Here is a 21,629-nt window from a genome sequence, read left to right as displayed (position 1 = left end):
ACAGATTTAATTTTAGACCGATTAGAATATTTGACGTCTACTAGCAATCCAGGAGGTCATTGGAAGATTATATTCGTATAATAAAAACTTACAAACCGCTTAGCGTAAAAGTTCACAAGCAAGAAAAGTCGAGAGAGATGTCGAAGTTACTTAGCGAGTGACTTACTCGTGGTAAACATGAGGAATTGTAAATGCCAGTGAGTAGTCCTGCAGTGAGGACATGTAGAACAATAAGGATAATAGAAAGCCCCAGCATCCTTTTCAATGGTATTATGGAGAGGAAACCAAAAGGGGCTACGATTGCCAAAGCAGTTTGCCAAGTACCAAAAGCATCCCATGTATCGATACTGCTGTATTGGCTTCTGAGCTGCTGAAAGTCAATAAAGTTGGTGATGGGTGTAATCTGAGAGTGCAGGACGAGTAGAAGCCAAGTGGCGTAAGCGCATCTCACTCCCTCCTTACAAGAGTTAGCTTTCATCGTAAAAACACAGGCTATAATGTGTAGGACGACCATAACAATAGTGATGATTGTCTCTCGAATAATATATCCCTTATTCACGCTCGCTAATCCACTAGGAGACGGCAGCATCTTTAATATGAATAGCACAACCCAAAGTATGCAGTATAGAATGTTTACCATCAGTGCGGTTTTTCGTCTTTTGTGACTATAATAGTGTTGATATAAGCTTTCATCTAATTCTGCCGTAAATTGGGTAGGTAGTCTTGGAAATAGAAAGCCCCAAATATTGTAATCTGGTTGAAGTTGAGGTTTGCTATTGTTCTCAATGTCAGGAGATGTGAGAGGAACAACTTTTACGTGACTGTTTACAGGTGGTGGAAGGACCTGATTAGCAACCGTAGGAATTTCTTGCGAAGCCTCCTTGTCCTCAATAACCTTTTCAAGCGTTTCTCCTTCTTCATCGTCTTCATCGTCAACGGATGAAGCCATCGAACGTTTTCGAGAAAAATCAGTCAATCCAATATCTTCCAGAATACTTTTACGGCGATGTTGAATATTGCCTCCTTGTTTAGCCTGTTTTGCAGCTCTTTGCCACAGCTGTTTATGTTTGAGAAGGTTCGATCGCATTTCAGTCTGCTGCCTCTTAATTGAAGCAGTTATAGAATCTGTAGTTGAAACTGTTTCCATAATTGAATCTGGTTCTACACCATCGTTCTGTTCATCTATGAGTTCTTTAATTGTTGCAAGGCTAGTCATCTCTACATCTGAGTCTACGTCGATATCTATACCCCACAACTGAGTGCCACCGGCTTCAAAACTCTGTTTAAGGGATTGAAGTTCAGCAGACGAGGTATCCTGAAAACCAAAAACAAAAAGAAATGTGGAGCAAATGTTTAGATATATATATGTATCCTGACATATATGTATCCTGATTTACATTTATTCTGATATATGTATCCTGATATATATGTATAGTGATACATATGTATCCTGATTTACATTTATTCTGATATATATGTATCCTGTTATATATGTATCCTGATATACATGTATATGTATCCGGATTTACATTTATTCTGATATACATGTATATGTATCCTGATATATAGCTTATGTATTCTGATACAGTATATACAATTTATATAGATATAAATGTGTGTCTGTCTCTGATGTATAACAGTCCATAAGAGCATATAGTGTGTGTCTAGGCTAGCCAAGGTGTACTTAGAATGATTCGCATGACTTACTTTCACACTTTTGAGGTAAGGAAGCTTTGAATTTTGACTAATGTATTGCATAAATGACATAAATGTATATTAAATCTTTACAATTGCATTATGACAGCAGTGAGTGTTGTGTAGCCTTTGTGATTAAAACAGCGCAAGCATCATAATCTCCTTTATAATTGTGTATAGAACTTATTTTTAAATAAAAGTAACTGAAAATATTTTTAATGCAGTCTAATATTTTGTAGTTATCATAGAATTCAACTGGTGCAATAATAATAACAGTAAAGCAATAACAACATTACTGATAGTAACAATATGAACAATAATAGCAATATTAATATTACTATTACAAAATAATAAAAATAACTATGATATCAATTAAAAATAGTAATGATAATAATAACCACAGTAATAATAATGATAAAATGAAAACACTATATGATAAGAATAACAATAATAATAATGATAAGATGAAAACACTATATCATAAGAACAACAGCAATAATAATGATAAAATGAAAACACTATATCATAAGAATAGCAATAATAATAATGATAAAATGAAAACACTATATCATAAGAATAACAATAATAATAATGATAAGATGAAAACACTATATCATAAGAATAACAATAATAATAATGATAAAATGAAAACACTATATCATAAGAATAGCAACAATAATAATGATAAAATGAAAACACTATATCATAAGAATAACAATAATAATAATGATGAGATGAAAACACTATATCATAAGAATAGCAACAATAATAATGATAAAATGAAAACACTATATCATAAGAATAGCAATAATAATAATGATAAAATGAAAACACTATATTATAAGAATAACAATAATAATAATGATAAAATGAAAACACTATATCATAAGAATAGCAATAATAATAATGATAAGATGAAAACACTATATTATAAGAATAACAATGATAATGATAACAATAGTAATAATATTAGAGATGCATCCAATAAAAACAAGCTGGAGAAATAAATGAGGCTAGCAATGCAAACGCTTTAGGAACCTAAGATTCCATAGCAAACCCTATTATAGTTTAACAACAAAGTTTTCTGGTCTACTACTTTAGCTATGCTCGTGTAATACTAGATACAAATACTATGTAGCCTTATATAGCTAATATAGCACTTAAAAAATAAACATATGTCTTATTTAGAGGAAAACATACAACAGTACATTTTTCTAAGATCACCATAAACTACAAGACCAACTCAAAGCTGGTTAAAGATGTGCTTGCGTCAAATTTAAGTTGATCTTAAAAAGAAAGCATTTTTTTTCTCTATCAGTTGATATGTTGTTTGTTGTGTTACGCAATCTCATTGCCAAGATATTTGAAGATTAAAATCGAAAAAATCTGATCACCGTAAAAACGCTCAGGCCACAAAAATGTACCCAGACTTGCCCACACTCAGTATTTTATGGATTTACAATTAGTTTATCAAACATTACTTATAGAGCAAGCGAGCAAGCGATATATTTCTGTAGCTTTTCAAGTTTTGAGTAAGCCAGGCTGTATTGCACTTCCCAATAGATCTGAGCTCCAACGGATTATCGGTTGTTAGTTGTATGCGAATAGTATGTTTATTTGATATATATATGCATATACCGATATATCGTGAATCTAAAATGAAATTAAATGAAGAGTAAATAATAATAAAAGAGGCGATAGCAAATTTGATATCAAGTGAAAGTAGCATAGAAGATGTATAAAAACTCTCAAATAATATGTAGCAGATAAAACATTGCTAACAAATTATGATTTGATATGAATGAGTATATAACAGATATAAAGCAGAAATGCGCATATACTTAAAAAAGGCAGCTGAAAACAAAGCATTAACTATATGAATAATAACAAATAAAAAAGGCACTCTGTATAATAATGATATTAAAGTAAAAAGTATTACCTTGTTACATCCTCTCAGGAAATGCAATAAGAATTGTCCTGGTTGTGATATAGCGTGATAAATATTCTTGATCGTGCTTTCTGATGACTTAGTTTACTTTAGGAATATTGACGAATATGATAAGTGTAAAACACAAGTTACCAGCTTGAGGTGCACAAGATAAATGCCTCAGGTGGTCCAAAAAGTAAAAAAGTGTTGCTGCCAATTGCTAATGAGTCATACTTCCGATTATAAACCAAATACACAAATGTTGAATTAGTATTGAAAAACACATAAAATGAGGACAAGGCTTGGTGAAATCACAACTCTGTGGTTAAAATTGACTTGTTTGCTGTCTCTTGAGGACAGCTGATAGACTAGGACATTGAGTAAAGATGTACACATTACTACAAGTATAGTAAATAAGCTGCTGAATCTAACACTCCCACCTAAAATTTTAGGATGAAATTTTATTGGTAGCTTTGACTAATACAACAATTTTGCTAACTGGTCTTACCAGATGCTGTGGTTTATTATTAGGATAGCTTTTTGGCCCAATCAATAGTTTTACAGCTCTTACCTCACCGTCATGAGATCGTTCTATATCTACGACCCGCGCGAGTGACCAGTCACCTCGGAGTCCCTCATCTTTGAGTACGTAAACCACGTCATCAACCGACACTTCGTCTTGCTTGTGGGTCCATTTTTGCCTGGTTTGCAAGGTATGAATATATTCATTGCGCCACCTTCGCCAGAACTCATTGGCTAGCTGCTGGACAACTCTCCAACGCTTTTTAGAATAAATGTCTGCCTTCTCAACTTCATCGTCATTAGGACTAATGGACAGCTAAGGTTGTGGGGGTATATCAATTGGTTCAGTCCACAAAAATTTGGGACTTGAAAACCATTCTGAGTGTGTGAGATCAATGATGCTAGCACCACGTGATGCCACATCAGCTGGATTCTGGTTAGTTGGCCCATATGCCCAATTTTTTGGTTTAGAAAGTGTGCGTATCGTTTCGACTCTGTTGGCAACAAATGTTTGAAACCGCTCCTTTGTATTGCAGATGTATCCTAGTACTCCTGTGGGGTCAGAATAAAAATAATTTGTGATGCTTGGGAGCTCTAGCTCCTTGACATACTTGTTTACTGCTTGTACAGCACTACAAGCTGCTTGCAGTTCGAGCCTTGGTATTGTGATTTGCTTGATTGGGGCTACCTTAGCCTTGCTGGCTAGTAGGGCTACATGAACCTTGCTTTGGTTTGGATTAACTAATCGCAAATATGTACAGTGACCATAACCGGTAGTACTAGCATCGGTAAACGTATGTAATTGAGCACTTTCAATTTGATTGAAAGCTCTGGGTGACACACATCGAGGTACTTGAACATTGTGTACATTGGAGAGGTCTGACTTCCATTTGGCCCAGCAATTTAGAAGTGATGATTCTAAAGGGGTATCCCAATCATAGTTCTGCTTGCAGGTTTCCTGCAGAATAATTTTGCCTTTGAGTGTGAAGGGGGATATCAGACCTAAAGGGTCAAAGACAGATGCGACTGAGAACAAAACTCTTCTTCGGGTGTTGGGTTTTGAGGGTGGTTCATGCTTGAAAGTGAATATATCTTGGTTAGTATCCCACAATACGCCAAGAGACCTTTTTTGTGGAAGAGGTTCTGAGGTAAGCTCCAGACTGGCTAATGTGCTAGTGCACTCACTTTTTGGAATGGCAGCTATTACGGCTCTACTGTTTGAAACTATCTTGTGTAACCTCAGTTTCCCTGTCTGACACAGAGCCTGAGATTCTTTGATCAGGTTTACAGCCTCAGATTCGTTTCTGACACTGGCAAGGCCATCATCAACATAAAAGTTATGGTGTATAAAGTGGTGCAATTGTGTGTTGTGGGGAAACGTGTCTCTAAAATTGTCAGCCGAAAATCGTAGCCCATAAGTGGCACATGCAAGAGAGGACCTGGCTCCAAATAAATATACCGTCATTTTGTATGATTAAAGCGGACCTTCTGTGTTGTACCAAATGAATTGTAAATAATCTTGGTGATTTTCCGATACTTTGAACTGGTGAAACATCCTCTCGATGTCTCCCATGATTGCTATTGGTTTCAGTCTAAACCTTAGCAGGATTCCTTGTAGATCGTTCATATGTTCTGGCCCTTGAAGAAGAAAGTCATTCAGGCTTACTCCTCCCACCTTGGCAGCACAGTCAAAAACTACTCTAATTCGATCTGGTTTTCGAGGGTGGTACACCCCAAAGTGTGGAATGTACCCTGAGTGGTCAGTAGTTTCTTCAGTTGCAGGAATAGCTTCTCCCTTGTTTATTATATCTCTCATAAACTCATGGTACTGTTTCTTATAACGCGAGCCCTTCTGGAATTCCTTTTCTAGCAGCCTAAACCTATGTATGGCAGCTGATTTTGTATTTAGTGCATATGGTTTTGATTTGAATGGCAAGGGCATGGTTACCCTACCCCTTTTCAGAGTAGTTTGTGTTTTTAGTATGTGAAGAAATTGTTTATCATCTACAGAGAGGCTTGGTGTGTTTTCATGTGCACCATGAAATTCTTGGTTGAATATATTTATAAGTTTGTGCAGTTCTTTGTTTGATTTGGTTGTGCACTGAAATGTCACAAATTCATGTTTGACTGGTTGGTCAACAATTGTTGCTAGTGTGGTATGTGGAGCACTGTCACCCATAACATTCCAGCCTATGGCAGTTTTGATAGCAAATGGTTCATCATCATGATCAGTGTCGATAACTTGCTGAGGTTTGAAGGCTTTGGTAAAATTGTTGCCTATGAGTAGACCGACAGGTACATCTTGGTGATTGTTAGGTAATTCATTAGCTACTTGTATGAGATGTGGCCAACGGCTCAGTACAGTTTTTGTAGGTATTTGTCGTCTGTCAATAGGTATTTTGTGATGTGAATAGCTAGGGGGTAATTCAAAGCAAACTTCATGATTGTAGGCTCTGACTGTCAAACCATACACTAGATGAGTATGGACTTTCTTTTTGTCAGATGTCATTGTTGTAATATCTATTTCTGTGTGGGTATAGTCTGGTTGTATCTTGTGTGTGTATCGTATCTACAGTGATATAAGTTGTGTCGGACATTGAGTCAACAAGAGCATATACTAAAGCTTCCTTTAAAGGTTTTTTTACTTGAGACCCAAACAGGTAGTATCCACAAAAGTGAGTTCAATTCCATGTTTAAACATGTATTCAAACATGATTTTTCTAGTCATTGAGAATTATCTTTTGTTTTTAAAGGCTCTGCAGCTTTTGGCTGCAATGAGCTGTTGGCTATAGGCTTAGATTGCTCCAGATTCGAGCTATTGCCAAAACCAGATTTTACCTGTTGTTTGACGGATGAAGTTCGCATATTGTGTAAGGCGGTTGGGTGTTTACCTTGACAGACCTTACATATAGCTGGTACTTCACACTGCCTGTAGCTGTGGGCATCAGTCAAGCAAGAGAAACATAGCTGTTTGTCCCTCATGAAGGTTTGTTGTTCGTTAAAAGAGAGTCAACCAAATTTCCCACACTATGCGGTGGAGTGGTTTTTCATGTTGCAATAGACGCACTCCTTAGTACTGATTTCGCTTCTGATACCTTGAGTTGGTCCATTATGCTGAGTGGCATATGTTTTCTTCAGGTTTCTGCTTTGCTTGTTAGTATCGTTTGTGTAGGCCTTGCCTGCGTATATGTCGGCGTACATAGGATTACACGACATCTCAAGTTCTGTACTCAAAAACTTGCAAAGTGCTTCAAAACTTGGGCTTTGGTTGTATTTCTTTTGATATTTAGTAGCCTTTCGTACCCATTGACGAGGTATGAATTCAGGCAGCTTAGCCAAGATTTGTTTATGAACCTCATAGTTGTCAAGAAATGAAAGCTTGTCTATACAGACTTTTGCAGTCTTGCACAACAGAAGGAAGTCTATGAACTTCTGCAGTCCATCATGGTCTCTAGGTTTGATGGCAGACCACTGTTCAAGTTTGTTTCTAAAACCTTGAGCAATTGTAAATGGGTCACCAAATCTGGCGTCTAACACTGCTCTGGCTTCAACATAGGCGGTCTCGCTTTGTAGGAGAAAGTACCCATTTACAGCTTCTAGAGCTTTTCCTCCAAGATATTTACTCATGTAATTTAACTTTTCGGAGTCGGAAAGCGGTTTTTTACCTATCAGGTTATCAAAGCTGAGCGCCCAACGAGGATAGTCTACTGAATTTCCATCAAACACCTTTGGCTCTGATAGTGGTAGTTGATATGTCATAACTACAGTCTTAACAGGTTCTGCTGAGATATGCTGCCCTGAGATTGTATTTTGCTGTAAGGAAGTAGCTACCGGAGTTGTGTTCACCTTGCAATGCGAAGCTGTAAGAGGCCTAGTCGTACGTTCTTGATTGAAGGTGTGCGCGATGGGCATAATTGTCTCAGGTTCAAGATCATCATCCTCAGATTCAGAGTCTAATGTATGTGGGACTTGATTGGCAACATGGTTTGTTGCTTTCTCTTTGCATGGCTTTGTAGTTGCAGGTGGCTTGTTGGGCGCAAAAGGAGAGGCAAGGTTCAAAGTATTTGGTGGTGCATTGAGTACTTGGTGGCCATTACCAGTTAGCATGAGATCAGATCCTTCCCATTCTTCTTCAGCTAATGCTTAACTGTATATGACAGCCTTTCATTTTTCAGCCTCAATTTGACTCTCGATTTCAATTGCCTTTTTGGCATTTTCTAATTTTGTCAGTTGTTCTTGAATTGCTTGTGTTTTGCTGTTAGCATGTAGCTGCATTTCTAATTCGACTCGTCTTGCATTTGCTTCAGCTTGTTTTTGTCTTAAGATTGATGAAGTTGTTGAACAAGAAGTGCTGCATGAATACTGTGAGCCAATCGCTGAATTCCTTGATTTGCGTGATAATGCTCTTGAGGTTTTTGGCCTAACTACTTTGCTGCTTACTATCTGGCTTATTTGATTACACAACTCGTCATTATCATGTGTTAACTTGTCAACCTGCTGTGTGACAGCTTTGCATGGCTCGCCATTCAAAACTCTAAATTCATTATAGAGCTTATGCACATGTCTCTTACTGGCTTCAAGATCCTTTTTTATAGCCTATACCTAGCAAAGGAGGTGTCTTCTTGGTTTATTTCATTGTGAAGTGTGGCATTTTTCTGAGCTTGCACTTTTATATCACTTAGCATTTGCCCCTTTATTGTTTCACCTTTTACCCTAGCTAATCTTCTAGGTTGGTTTGAAAGTGACAAGGTGTCATATTGGGTACCGATTTTACGGGTGGGCTGGTTGTGAAGTGAAGGAGTTTTATGAATGGAAATTAGATCGATTAGCTCTGCATTTGCATGGTGTGGATTGATTGACTCAAGCACCAGATTGGAGTCAAGCGGCGTTACGTCAGGTATGATCTCATCGGCACTAGCAATCGCGTCGGCTGTACGAGCAAGCAGCCCTTCAAGCGGTGAGGCAGAGCTCGTAGCCATATTCATTTTAATAGTTTGGCTTATGTATCCAAAGAGCAATTATCGCAGCTCCAATAGACCAGCAGCTAATTGTTATATCCAAAATAGTGTCGTTAGCTACTCTACATTTATATATGACGGTCAACATTTGGCAAACATAAAACCTATGGTTGTGATTTCACCCGTGCCGAGACTAACAATATACCGCTGACAAATAACAAAAAAGAAACAAAAAAATACAAGCTGTGTAACTAAATAATAAAACGATGAAGGCTATGCTCATGGTTATGTAAAATTAATTGCAGGCATTATACACCTACTTCTTGTAGACTTACTTCTCTTCAGCAGGTTGACTTGCCTGGTGGAGATATTACACAGCTGTTATTTCTTTCTTGCTGTTGATTTAGTGGTTGTGGCTCATCTGTGTATCAGTAGTAGTTCAGGCGTAATATCCACTCCATTCTATTCTTGTATCCTTAGGTGACAAGATTCACTGTATTGCACTTCCCAATAGATCTGAGCTCCAACGGATTATCGGTTGTTAGTTGTATGCGAATAGTATGTTTATTTGATATATATGCATATACCGATATATCGTGAATCTAAAATGAAATTAAATAAGAGTAAATAATAATAAAAGAGGCGATAGCAAATTTGATATCAAATGAAAGTAGCATAGAAGATGTATAAAAACTCGCAAATAATATGTAGCAGATAAAACATTACTAACAAATTATGATTTGATATGAATGAGTATATAACAGATATAAAGCAGAAATGCGCATATACTTGAAAAAGGCAGCTGAAAACAAAGCATTAACTATATGAATAATAACAAATAAAAAAGGCACTCTGTATAATAATGATATTAAAGTAAAAAGTATTACCTTGTTACATCCTCTCAGGAAATGCAATAAGAATTGTCCTGGTTGTGATATAGCGTGATAAATATTCTTGATCGTGCTTTCTGATGACTTTAGTTTACTTCAGGAATATTGACGAATATGATAAGTGTAAAACACAAGTTACCAGCTTGAGGTGCTCAAGATAAATGCCTCAGGTGGTCCAAAAAGTAAAAAAGTGTTGCTGCCAATTGCTAATGAATCATACTTCCAATTATAAACCAAATACACAAATGTTGAATTAGTATTGAAAAACAATTAAAATGAGGACAAGGCTTGGTGAAATCACAACTCTGTGATTAAAATTGACTTGTTTGCTGTCTCTTGAGGACAGCTGATAGACTAGGACATTGAGTAAAGATGTACACATTACTACAAGTATAGTAAATAAGCTGCTGAATCTAACACAGGCATACATCTGTCAGAAATTGTAACGGTAACAAAAAGAACTTATTTTTTGAAGATAATAGCGAAGGGCATTATGTGGAATATGGTAGTTGAAGGAGCTTGAAAAAGCCGAAATCAAGGCTAGATCCAGTGGTATAAACCTGCTGAGCTTTCACCTATCCCTTTTTTATAATTCAAACTTTAGCACAATTCTCTTCAGCTTTTTTTTAAAATGCTCCTGTTAATCACTAGCATTGACCTAGCATGTGACGATTCTACGGCGTGTCAATACATACAAGTCTAGACATTCAAACGCTCACATCCTTCCTCCCCTCGTATGGTTCACGCCTCTCCAAGGTTCACCGAGCATTATGACTAACAGACTAGATCTTTCGATCTATTGTCCATAAAAACTGTGTGATTCAGTGAGATGAACAAATATTCTCTCGATAAAACATTGTATCCATGTCATATCAGGTCTTTCATAGAGCTATTTTTGTTCATAAACCAATCTATGCTTGTGTGTTTTAAGCCGAGAAGCAAGCAGAGAAGAAAGAAGGTGAAGATGCACATTCTTGTTATTGAGTTATTGATTTATTGAGTTATTGATTTATTGAGTTATTGATTGTTTAAACTAATAAAGTCATATTTATTTTAAAGAAGTCGATTATGAAGAAGTGAAAGTTATACATGTGTCATCTATCCTTGTTTTTAGGCATTTTACGAACACAGATATTTGTAAAACCTATATGCAAATGATAACTTGCCAGTACAACAACAGGCTGGGGTCCAACACCCTGAGAGACCATCGGTTGTGGTCAAAAAGGCATCCAGCTTTTAATTACCCCATCTGTAATCAAATGGATTTGCAGCTCCAATCAGCGTACTTCAATCAAGCACTGAATTTTGTGTGGCAGTTCCTGCATCGGGTCCTTTGTCAAATGTATTGGTGCTGCCTTTCTTGACACATAAAGGGGTCCAAGGAAAGACTAGCCTGCTCAATGCAAGAGCCTACCCGACACGTAGAATTCCATATTACTCCATTCAGCATTGTTGTCCATAACAGAATCTTGCCACTGAAACTTGCCAAGCCAAGCAAGTTCTGCACAAATCACTAACAACCCGATTTTTTGATATCAATGTGGCATCAGGGCGACCACATTTAGACAGCTCCTGTAAAAGTGTCGTGCTGCTGCTATATATCTTCTCGGTAGATACGCGGCTGTCCTTCATTGTTAAAAGTCCTTAATTTAAATGCTGCATAAGATGAAAACAGTTTACGTTCGATCACCTTTCAACTACAGTTAACAAGTTCTCAGATTGTGGAAAACTCTACATGGCCTACAGCCCTCACTAGAGTCTCACTTTCTATTTTCTCTCTCAGACACGAAGTTAATTTTTTTACACATGTTCATGTCCTCTAACAACGAATATGAAATTCGTCTGTAGTTAAAAAATTAGGGACTTTGCTTACCGTTAATATCACAAAATAACTTATCACAAGAGTGAGTTGTATTTGGTGAGATATTTTGACCTACGACCTTAAATCTGTTTAAGGGATTGAAGTTCAGCAGACGAGGTATCCTGAAAACCAAAACCAATAAGAAATGTGGAGCAAATGTTTAGATATTTAGATGTATCTTGATATATATGTATCTTGATATATACAAAGATGTATTCTGATATATATGCATACTGATATATGTATAGTGATATATATGTATTCTGATATACATTTATCCTGATACATATATATATATGCATCCTGATATAGACATGCATGTATCCTGTTATATATATATAATATATATCAGGATAGGCATTCAAAAATTTAAGTTTTAATGACTGCAGGTAGCGTGTAATCATATAATTGCTTCTTCAAATAAAACTTAAGCTATGCTGCGAGGTTTACAGAACTCCCTGAGCAGCCCTCGATTAAGAGTTGACTCAAGGGACTGCCTCAATTATTCTCCTCTAAGTGAAAGGCAGCTTGACCGGTTGACTGGCCAATGAGAAACTTGCAAACTAATTTCTTTAACAAAACCTAGCCATAATTAATATTAGGGAAACACTCAGCAAAAAAATCGGAAGTTTATTAGCTCGTGTCATTTTTTACTCTCCTCTCTTGCAGTGTCTCACTCTACCAGCTAGACATCTTCTCAACATGTTTATGTGGATCATTCGATCAATGGCATACTTTAGAGTCGACAAAATTCTCTACAGACATATTTGTACAGAACATTCTAGGTACAGCCAACTTAGAGTCGACGAAATTCTCCTCAGACATGTTTATGTGGAACATTCTAGCAATGTCATACTCGAGAGTCGACGAAATTCTCTACAAATATCAAATATATTTGTGCGGAACATTCTAGCAATTCTTTATGCAACTGCACTGATTGTTGCAATAACTGATGAACGCTTTAGAATGAAAACAATCATGACGAATATTCAGCAATGAACCATGCACTCACCCTCGGCTCTATGCTAATCTCCTCAAAGTTGCTCCTACATGCCATGCTCATTTCTATTGCTATTAGAAAACTACTAGAATACTTTTTCCCACCAGGCAAAGTGACAATCAGACTACATCAAGTAGCAGAAGCCATGTTACCAACACAGTTTGTTACAATGAAAATAGATCGGCATCTCATCAAAGGGTTATGTAAACAAGACAGCTCCTCATCAGCCAATAGTCATATTGCCTCCTGGATGGAAGTTCATTTTATGATATCAAAAATAGACACTTGAAAGGATTATTCTTGCATTATTAAGACACCCAGCTATCTCTCAAGACCTCTTCTGCTGATGTCATGAGAGCTTGTAAAACAATGATGGAAATTGCTGAAAAAGGACAAACAAACCGTATGTATTCCATCGGTGATCTCAGTAGAGGAATAGCTGCTTTTTCGCTTGCTGATAGAATGTCGTTTGTAGCCCGAGCGAAACATGCCGCCCCTAGTAATCGTACACCTTTGTACAGTGACTAAACTAGTTAACCTTCGTAGGACATTGATAAGGTCGTAAAGGCAGGCCTCTACAAAATGCCAGTGTGAAAGGGTTCCTTTCTAATTTATGTTACATGTATCATGTGAGAGATAGGAGTGTTTACTTAAAGACGCGTACAATCACGTCTTCTGCATTCGGGTGCTTATCAGCTGTTACAAGCTGTTACAACTGTTTGCTGTAATTAGCCGATCCACTGTAAATCTATGAATATACATTACAGTAACTGATCGACAATTATCTGAAATGCAGTACACTTTTTACAACCTAAAATATGTTATAGTCAGTTACAACACAGTTTCTCCCAACTATATTAACGGGTTGCATACACTTACCCATATAGACGTTGTTGTTCCCAGGCTACTTCTGTCAGGCTGGTTTTATTTCTCTAAAACTTTGAATTCGTAAGACAGCGCGGCGCTCGATTAAATGATCGATGAAAAGAAATCAAGAATGAAGATGACACGCATACAAAATCCTAGTGTGCAGAATCAACTCATATTTGTTCAACTTGCTTCTTTTATATCGTCGGGTTTAGTCGAGCTTTTCAATGTCATGCTCGACTGGCCGATATTCTATAATAGCCTCTCGTCAATCCTCACTTATTAAAAGATGATTTCACACCAAGATGAGATGTCTCAAAGCACAGTGAATGAGAGCAGAGCACACATTCAAATTATCGTTAGTACTACGCAGTAATACACACTATCCATTCTAGGATACAATTTGACAAAGTCTGCGTGCACCAATCATAAGCTCCTATCTTTCCCTATAACACGGTAATTTAATCAACGCCGACCAGCCAGTGGTTAGCTGCTGCTATCTGCTTTTACTTTGTGCGAACATATAGCGTGTTGCAGAGTTAAGGCCGGGCCACACGTATCGTGTAATTTCAACTAATCTGGGAAATTCCATTCTTCGTACGAAATTTCTGACCTGCCACCCGGAGTTTCCCCACCACGGATTCGTACGAAACTAACTTTCAACTAGCCAATCAGAATGCGGTGATAAATTGAAGCCGATTTCGTTTCAATCTTTCTGGATATGCGCCAAAGAAAGCGATCTTCAACATTCAACTAACCTTTTCAACCGACCAATCAAACAATGATTCGTAGGAATTTCTAATGTTTCGTCCAATTTAGGATTCGTTCATCGCGCGCAACCAACGATGGACGAATTTGTCCAAATGTCAATTCTTACGAATCGTTTCGTCCAAATTTTGCCGATTTCGTGAGAATTTTGTCTCGTGTGGCCCTACCTTTAATCTCCAGAGCAAAAGTGTTTTCAACTTACGAGAAGCGATGAGAATATTAAACACTAATTTGCTAGTTTCTATGTAGCTGCAATAACGACTCTAGGCGGTGTCTGTTGATCTGCTGCCTCAAGTACCTGCCATAAGTAAAGTCAATACACTGGAGCGGTAACAATCACAACTCCTGCTCATATTTGGCTTCGATAAATTGGTAGATAGTAGTAACTCAGCATGATTTTTTTTTTTTAATTTTGAAGGCAAAATAAAATGCTTTACGTAGGTTGATGTTTTAGGGAAATTGGTGTTCAACAAGACGCATTATGTAAATGATTATGTAGCATTTATACTGTATGCAACTGTATACAATCACATTAAGTTGTTTCTGTCACGTCTGCTGACATCGAGAACGATTGCAAACCTCAACTTAAACCGGATAACAGTATTTGGGGCTTTTTATTTCCAAGACTACCTACCCAATTTACGACAGAATTAAATGAAAGCCTATATCAACGCTATTATAGCCACAAAAGACGAAAACCGCACTGATGGTAAACATTCTATACTGCATACTTTGGGTTGTACTATTCATTCTAAAGATGCTGTCGTCTCCTAGTGGAGCAGCGAGCGTGAATAAGGGATATATTATTCGAGAGACAATCATAACTGTTGTTATGGTCGTCGTACACATTATAGCCTGCGTTTTTAGGATGAGAACTAACTCTTGTAAGGAGGGTGTGAGATGCGCCTATGCCACTTGGCTTCTACTCGCCCTGCACTCTCAGACTACACCCATCACCAACTCTATTGACTTTCAGCAGCTCAGAAGCCAATACAGCAGCATCGATACATGGGATGCTTTTGGTACTTGGCAAACTGCTTTGGCAATTGTTGTCCCTTTTGGTTTGGCTTTGTTGCAGTGTTTTATATACCATCGCCATTTCCCAACATGCAAACTGATTGTCAGAGTTACGCTGACCAATAAGACAGTCAGTGATAAAAGTCAGTGTCTATAAGATATAGTCAGTGTTCTCGCTCTGTCGTAAACACAAACATCGGTGCTTTAATTGTAGCTGTTCAAATTTCGCTGCTTTGCTTTGAAAAGGGTAGTGGTGGTATTGTTGTCAAAATATTTACACCAGATGCTCTACTTATGATACGTGAGATGCGAGCAGCAAGTGGAGATCAGTTAGTACATAGCTACAGGTAATATTGACATTCCTATAAATCATTCCCTTGAGATACTGCAGTCTTAGCCGTACATGGTAAGCAAGACTGACCTCGATTCGTATAACTGCAGCTGGAGTTCAGATGAGCTATTAGATGGACACAGAGGAGACCAGCAAGGAATGATTTACTTGATTTGCTTGATAGAAAAATGACTGCCTCAGTCAAAATCTTTGGCCATACAAATCTTTTAAAAGTGTTTTTTTGTAAGCATTTTACATCTTATGCAGCATTTTAATCAGCTTCAACTCAGAAAGACAGCAGTATATCTACCTAGAAGATGTATGGTGGTAGGGTGACACCTACAAGAACTGTATGAATATGACTCTGATATCACATTGATGGCAGAGCTTCGCTTTTAATGTCTAATTCATTGCGAGTCTTCTACATATAGCATGGGTTCCCAGCGGGCGAAGAATCTTATTTGTGGAATGGCGGAGCCAACAAAACTATCACAAAAGTTTTTTTACTGTCGCCTACTCATGAATTTACAGTCTCACTCAAGGTCAAGGTCAAAGTCCTAGCTGCTTTCTCTTTGGCTCAATTTTGGTCCACAACATCAACTTTTTGTTTCACTTTTTGGCTAATAATTAAAAAACATGCTTTATGAAAAATCAGTTGGCGGCGTGACCATTCTGTCATTCTAAAGCTTTTGAAAAATAATGATGTAGGCCAGCTGACATCTGACACTTATGTCACGGTGACTAATTTTCTCTAATAGTAGCTATCAGGTGGAGACTGTAGCATTGTCATCTACATTCTTATATGACTGGTTTCGTCAGAGCTCACGTGTTTTTCCAGCAATTGGAAAGTTATCAGCCACTGTCAGGCATCTGCTCAACGGAATAGAGATCACAGCTCATGTAATCTAGCCAACCCAGAATCTTCTAAAACTGAAGGTTTTTTATAATTACTCTGAATGCAAAAGTTGAACAGAAAAGAGATATTTTTTTGGAGTTTTCCCGACATATTTTGGCATACCTAGCATAGTAGTCAGTTCTATCACAGTTCTGTTCTTCACTGAAACTGTAATTGCTAATGCTATATCATTATTATATCATGCTGTTGTATCATTTTTTAGTTACAAACCTTTATCTATGTTAACATTAGATTGAATTACTATTATTGATGGTCACACACGAAGTTCTGCTCCTCCAAGTGCCACAAATCCATACAACTCACTCTCCAACAGTTAGATTTGAAGAAATAGTCCTTGTGGTTTAATAGTTTTAATCTAAATACACTATTCGCGCTCTTGCTTGAGTTCTAAACTCAAATGCTGCAATTTAGGTTACAAATGTAGTAAACAACTAAATCAATGACAATGTATAACACTGACATATAACTGTGTAACATGAAATATAAAACTACGTTTGGAGTTTGGTAGAAAAAAATGCGTAGCAAAAAATGCGCAGCAAAAAACGCGCCATGAAGTACAGCTAACACCAACATGTTTTTAGTAAGGTCTAGGGATGAGAATTCCATCAGCATCAAATGGAGCCATTTGAGAAACACTTCGTGACCTTCAAGTATGTGGGGGCAGAGAGTAGTGGGATATGGATCATCTTTCCATCTAACTTGAGCTGAGAGGCTGATCATCCCAGACATGACTAAGTTGGCTGCGCTGATTATCGTTTATTGGTATTCGTCAAAAATCTCAATAAGGTGATGGAATGGCTTGAGCCATTGCAGGAGTTTCTTCAGAGGTATGCAGGTATTTAGTAATAAATCATTCACCTTGCTTGTGAAGAATTTAAATTCAGATGTCAAAAAGCTACCTCAACTCGATAGCTTATAGCTAGATAGATTCTAGGCTAGGGCCATGAGAAGTGTTCTGTGAAACATTGATAGGAAGTCAGCGTAAAGCATTGCTGTTCATCGTCTTACATAGATATTTTTGTTTCGTTGTAGGTGATCCAAGGACAGTAAAACAAAACTATATCACAAAAAGTTGCTCTAGCTTGCCGCTTTCTATCCAAAAGTTTGTTCCCCTTTCAAGTTTTGTAACTTTCAGTACAGAAATTGTTCTGAAGTCCAAATAGTAAAATATAGAGAGCACTTTTGCATATTTGTCAAACAGCTTGACAAGTAAAATACTTGTTAAGTAGCAGGGTGTCTGCAAAAATAATTTGTTTTTACCTATCCAGAAAAAGCAAGGTTGACTAACCAATTAAAGGAAACAGTAGATATCAGCTAAAGGCTAAGTTGTCGGGTAATTTATGTTGACTTGACAACCAACATGATAAATATGTTTTAATCTTAGATATTACTGATATCTGACGTAAATGCCTACAAAAGGTGAAGTACGCATGCCTATAGCGGGTCGCTTGCTGGCTCTCCCCGTATGCATTGTAGACTAAAGGCTAATATGTACTAATCCAAGTTTATCCAGATTATCCAAGCTGTATCTTTCCTAACAGCTGCATAAATGTCATGACTTCCAGATAGAGGCGGATCTATTAATATACTATAATTGACATTTGAGCTTCTCCTTCCAAAAATCTCTCCGACTAATTCTGAGAACTCAGTCTTGTGAGCAAGAGTGAAACTAGATAATTTTATGACACTTTTACTGCTCATTACATAACTCTATGTATTTGTACAAATGTATGAGTAGTTTTGGTCAAAAGAATAATAGCTTGTTGAGAATGAGTAAAACATTTTTTTCAAAGTTTTGTTGAAAAAGAAAATACCGTGAACTTTAAAAAAAACAAATTAGAAGCTTTTACGTGTACTGGCAGGTAACCAGCAAATAAGTGATCATATTTACATTTACCTTCTTACATAACTCATTCATCATCACGTTACGTCATACGGTAATGAGCGGATGATGAAAACAATTAGTCGATTGTGATGCAAGACCAGTAAACAGTTTCAGCTGATGATATCAGTCAGCCTGGTTGCGGCAGTGTTCAAGCGTGAGCATTCTATCTCTGCCATTAACCATTAACATCTGCTTGACAAAAGATGGCTATAAAAAGTTGGTCTAGAAAAGGTAACTCTTAGTAAATCTGAATACTAGTGTTCAGGGAGCGCCGTGGTGTAGTGGTTAGAACATTGGACTACGCATTGACAGAGGTCAATGGTTCAAACCCCACTACAAGATATCAGCTTCCAAATTACTCATGTGCTCTAAGATGCACTGGCCATGCTGCCAGTATGGTCAGTGACCACCACCTCACAAATATCCTGCCAGTCAGGTTTCTCATGAGAGGTCTCTCAAACACTCAGACTTGTGGAGGCATAACTTTTGTGAAAAAAATTGTATGGAACTGCGAATGAAGTCTTACAGCTGCACTAATAGTGTGGTACAATGAATAATTTATAGATCCACACAAAAAGTAGTAAAATGATCTACAAAATGACTTACAGCTTAGGTGTGTCGCAAGCAACAACAACCTCAAATGTTTATGCGGACATGTCTTTAGTACAACTCGCACAACTACAAGTGAAGTTGATTCCATGTAATGCTTTCGTGAATACTCGAAGCTGACATAGCTGACATATCATCTCTCACTGCAATGTTTCACTATGTTATAGATATTCTTCTTTAGCAGCATGAAGAGGGCATGCATCAAGGGATATTTTATTATTTATAGCTTGAGTTGAATATCATGCTGGTAGTCAGACGGAATCATCTGAGATTCTAGCACCAACAGGAACTAGACTTTAATCGAGTGGTTAAAGTCTTCCACTTCCAGATGATTTTAACCTAAACTTTATATCACAGTTTTCGATAAACTATTATAAGTATAAAGTCACAAGTGTTCCTATTTCTGTTGATTATATTACGACCCTTGGATTATAAGCTTTCTAAAAGGACAAACATGTTTTGTGTGTTTCAATCGTGTTAAGCTAAATACAAGATAAACTCAGAGATGTTTTGTTTTCAAACTTTTATATATGTCTGCTATTGGCAGTAAAAGTTTCAAAGGAGCCCGGACTAGTTACTTAGCGTTCAAGGCTTTAACTTCAGGCTTTAACTGATTATTTTTTTACTGTCTACAATATCTGGTAACATCAAAACTTTGAATACAGGAAGTACAATAAAACCACTTAGATTAGCGATTCCCTATTCATTTTCATCGTCTTCACCCCCAATGGCTGACAGAGGTAATCTCGCGCCACCTCATTTTAAATAAAACGAAAAAGGCTTAAAATATAATAAAAAACAGACATATTCAGATTATATAAGATAACGATATTTATTGGAAGGTCATTTCTAAGAAGAGTCTAACATTTTCCTACCCCAGCAACTTGTACAACAAACAAATAAACAAAAACAAGTCACAGATCCCAAAAATATTATTTTTGTGATCTGTGACTTTTTTTGTCTCTTCTCTGTTATTATCTGATCAAAATATGGTTCCCTGTCAGTGAGTGAAATGTGCAGATCATTTTCAAGATTGATGATATGAATTTTGATATACAGAAGAGATGAAAATCTAGATTTACGTAAGCAAGTTATAATAACAAATACACTTTCTTCATTTACGCTATTGGTTCTTGTACACCTCCGAATAACTACCTGCAAACTTTAGGGGCGTGAGGACCCTTAATCCTAAAGCTCTGATTTAGAGTATGCAGTGGTGACAGAAAAACAAGTGTTTTTAAACTAAATCTGTACGCAGATGATTTCACGGAAAAAATTCCCAACAAAAAAACCAAAGAAATTAGCATGCCAATATACTACTTGTCATGTAGATATGGTAACACCTAATAATCTGCAACAGTAATTTTTACAAATGAACGTGAAAATGATCAGGACAATATCCAACAAAACCACCCACCTGTGTTGTTATTGTTAGTAGTTCTCACCTCGACGCAGTTCTTTACGAATACACCTCAATAGCTCTTATTCTAAACTATGTGTTCTTCACCAATCTCAGAGCTGACAAACTGTGTGAAGTGTGTTTATCTCTGCAAACTTTTATAATGCGAAAAAACATGTAATTAAGTGCTAGCCAAATGCGTTGTTGCAGTGACTAATATACGACTGAAGCAAAAGGCAGATCAGAGCTTTCGCCATAAACAAGGAAATGTCACGATCTTGGCGAAGAGCAAAGCGTGGCTGAGCTATGCATTGCAAATGGAGCGCATGTAATTATAATAACTCATATGCCAATTTTGCTACATGCTGCCTGCATATTATTTCATCCCTTGAATATTTTACACTTTCAGCTGTTATGGGCTGCTTGCAGTAAACTTTAGTTATAAAAAGATGTTTGCCGTAAACAAAGAAGACAGGTGCTAGGCTGGCTGATAGTTCAGTTTAGTTTATGGTAACTTGTTCTAGCAAAACTGCCTTCTTATACTCTACCCACCCCATGCTAATTATATGATATTATTATATGAAATATTATAATATTATATTATTTTTTATTGTTATATAAAATATTATATTATTTTTTATTATTATATGAAATATTATAATATTATATTATTTATTTTATATGAAATATTATAATATTATATTATTTATTTTATATATATTATATATATAAAATATTTTTTCATATTATAATATGAAGAAGATATTTTAGAACTTATATGTTATCAACAGTGTCCGCTGTTGCTTTTTAATCCAGATTATTTTCAGCGTACTGTTACCAATGCTACGACCTTGACACCTTGGTCACCGTGCGAACATTTTCTATCTGCCTTAAAACTTGTATACAAAAATTTGCTCATTCCATTCACACCCACTTTCTTCTCATTGGATAGACAGTTAATCAACATTGAAACTGATGAAACAA

The 21,629-nt window shown here is 36.8% G+C and overlaps 1 protein-coding gene across 1 annotated transcript in view; it reads right to left on the bottom strand.

Moving 5' to 3' along the window:
* Positions 1 to 13,342, bottom strand: part of LOC137385797 (adenylate cyclase type 8-like) — a 34,473-nt gene extending 21,131 nt beyond the window's left edge. The window contains exons 1-2 of the mRNA XM_068072365.1: positions 13,256 to 13,342; positions 167 to 1,315 (exon numbers count right to left, since the gene is read on the bottom strand). Of these exons, the coding sequence (XP_067928466.1) occupies positions 167 to 1,315; positions 13,256 to 13,342 (1,236 nt within the window). The remainder of the gene's footprint in view (positions 1 to 166; positions 1,316 to 13,255) is intronic.
* Positions 13,343 to 21,629: the final 8,287 nt, after the last annotated feature.

This window comes from Watersipora subatra, chromosome 1 (genome assembly GCF_963576615.1).
Source record: "Watersipora subatra chromosome 1, tzWatSuba1.1, whole genome shotgun sequence".
NCBI classification, from domain to species: domain Eukaryota; kingdom Metazoa; phylum Bryozoa; class Gymnolaemata; order Cheilostomatida; family Watersiporidae; genus Watersipora; species Watersipora subatra.
Note: the sequence above shows the minus strand (reverse complement) of the source record. Positions and strands in the feature narration are given on the sequence as shown.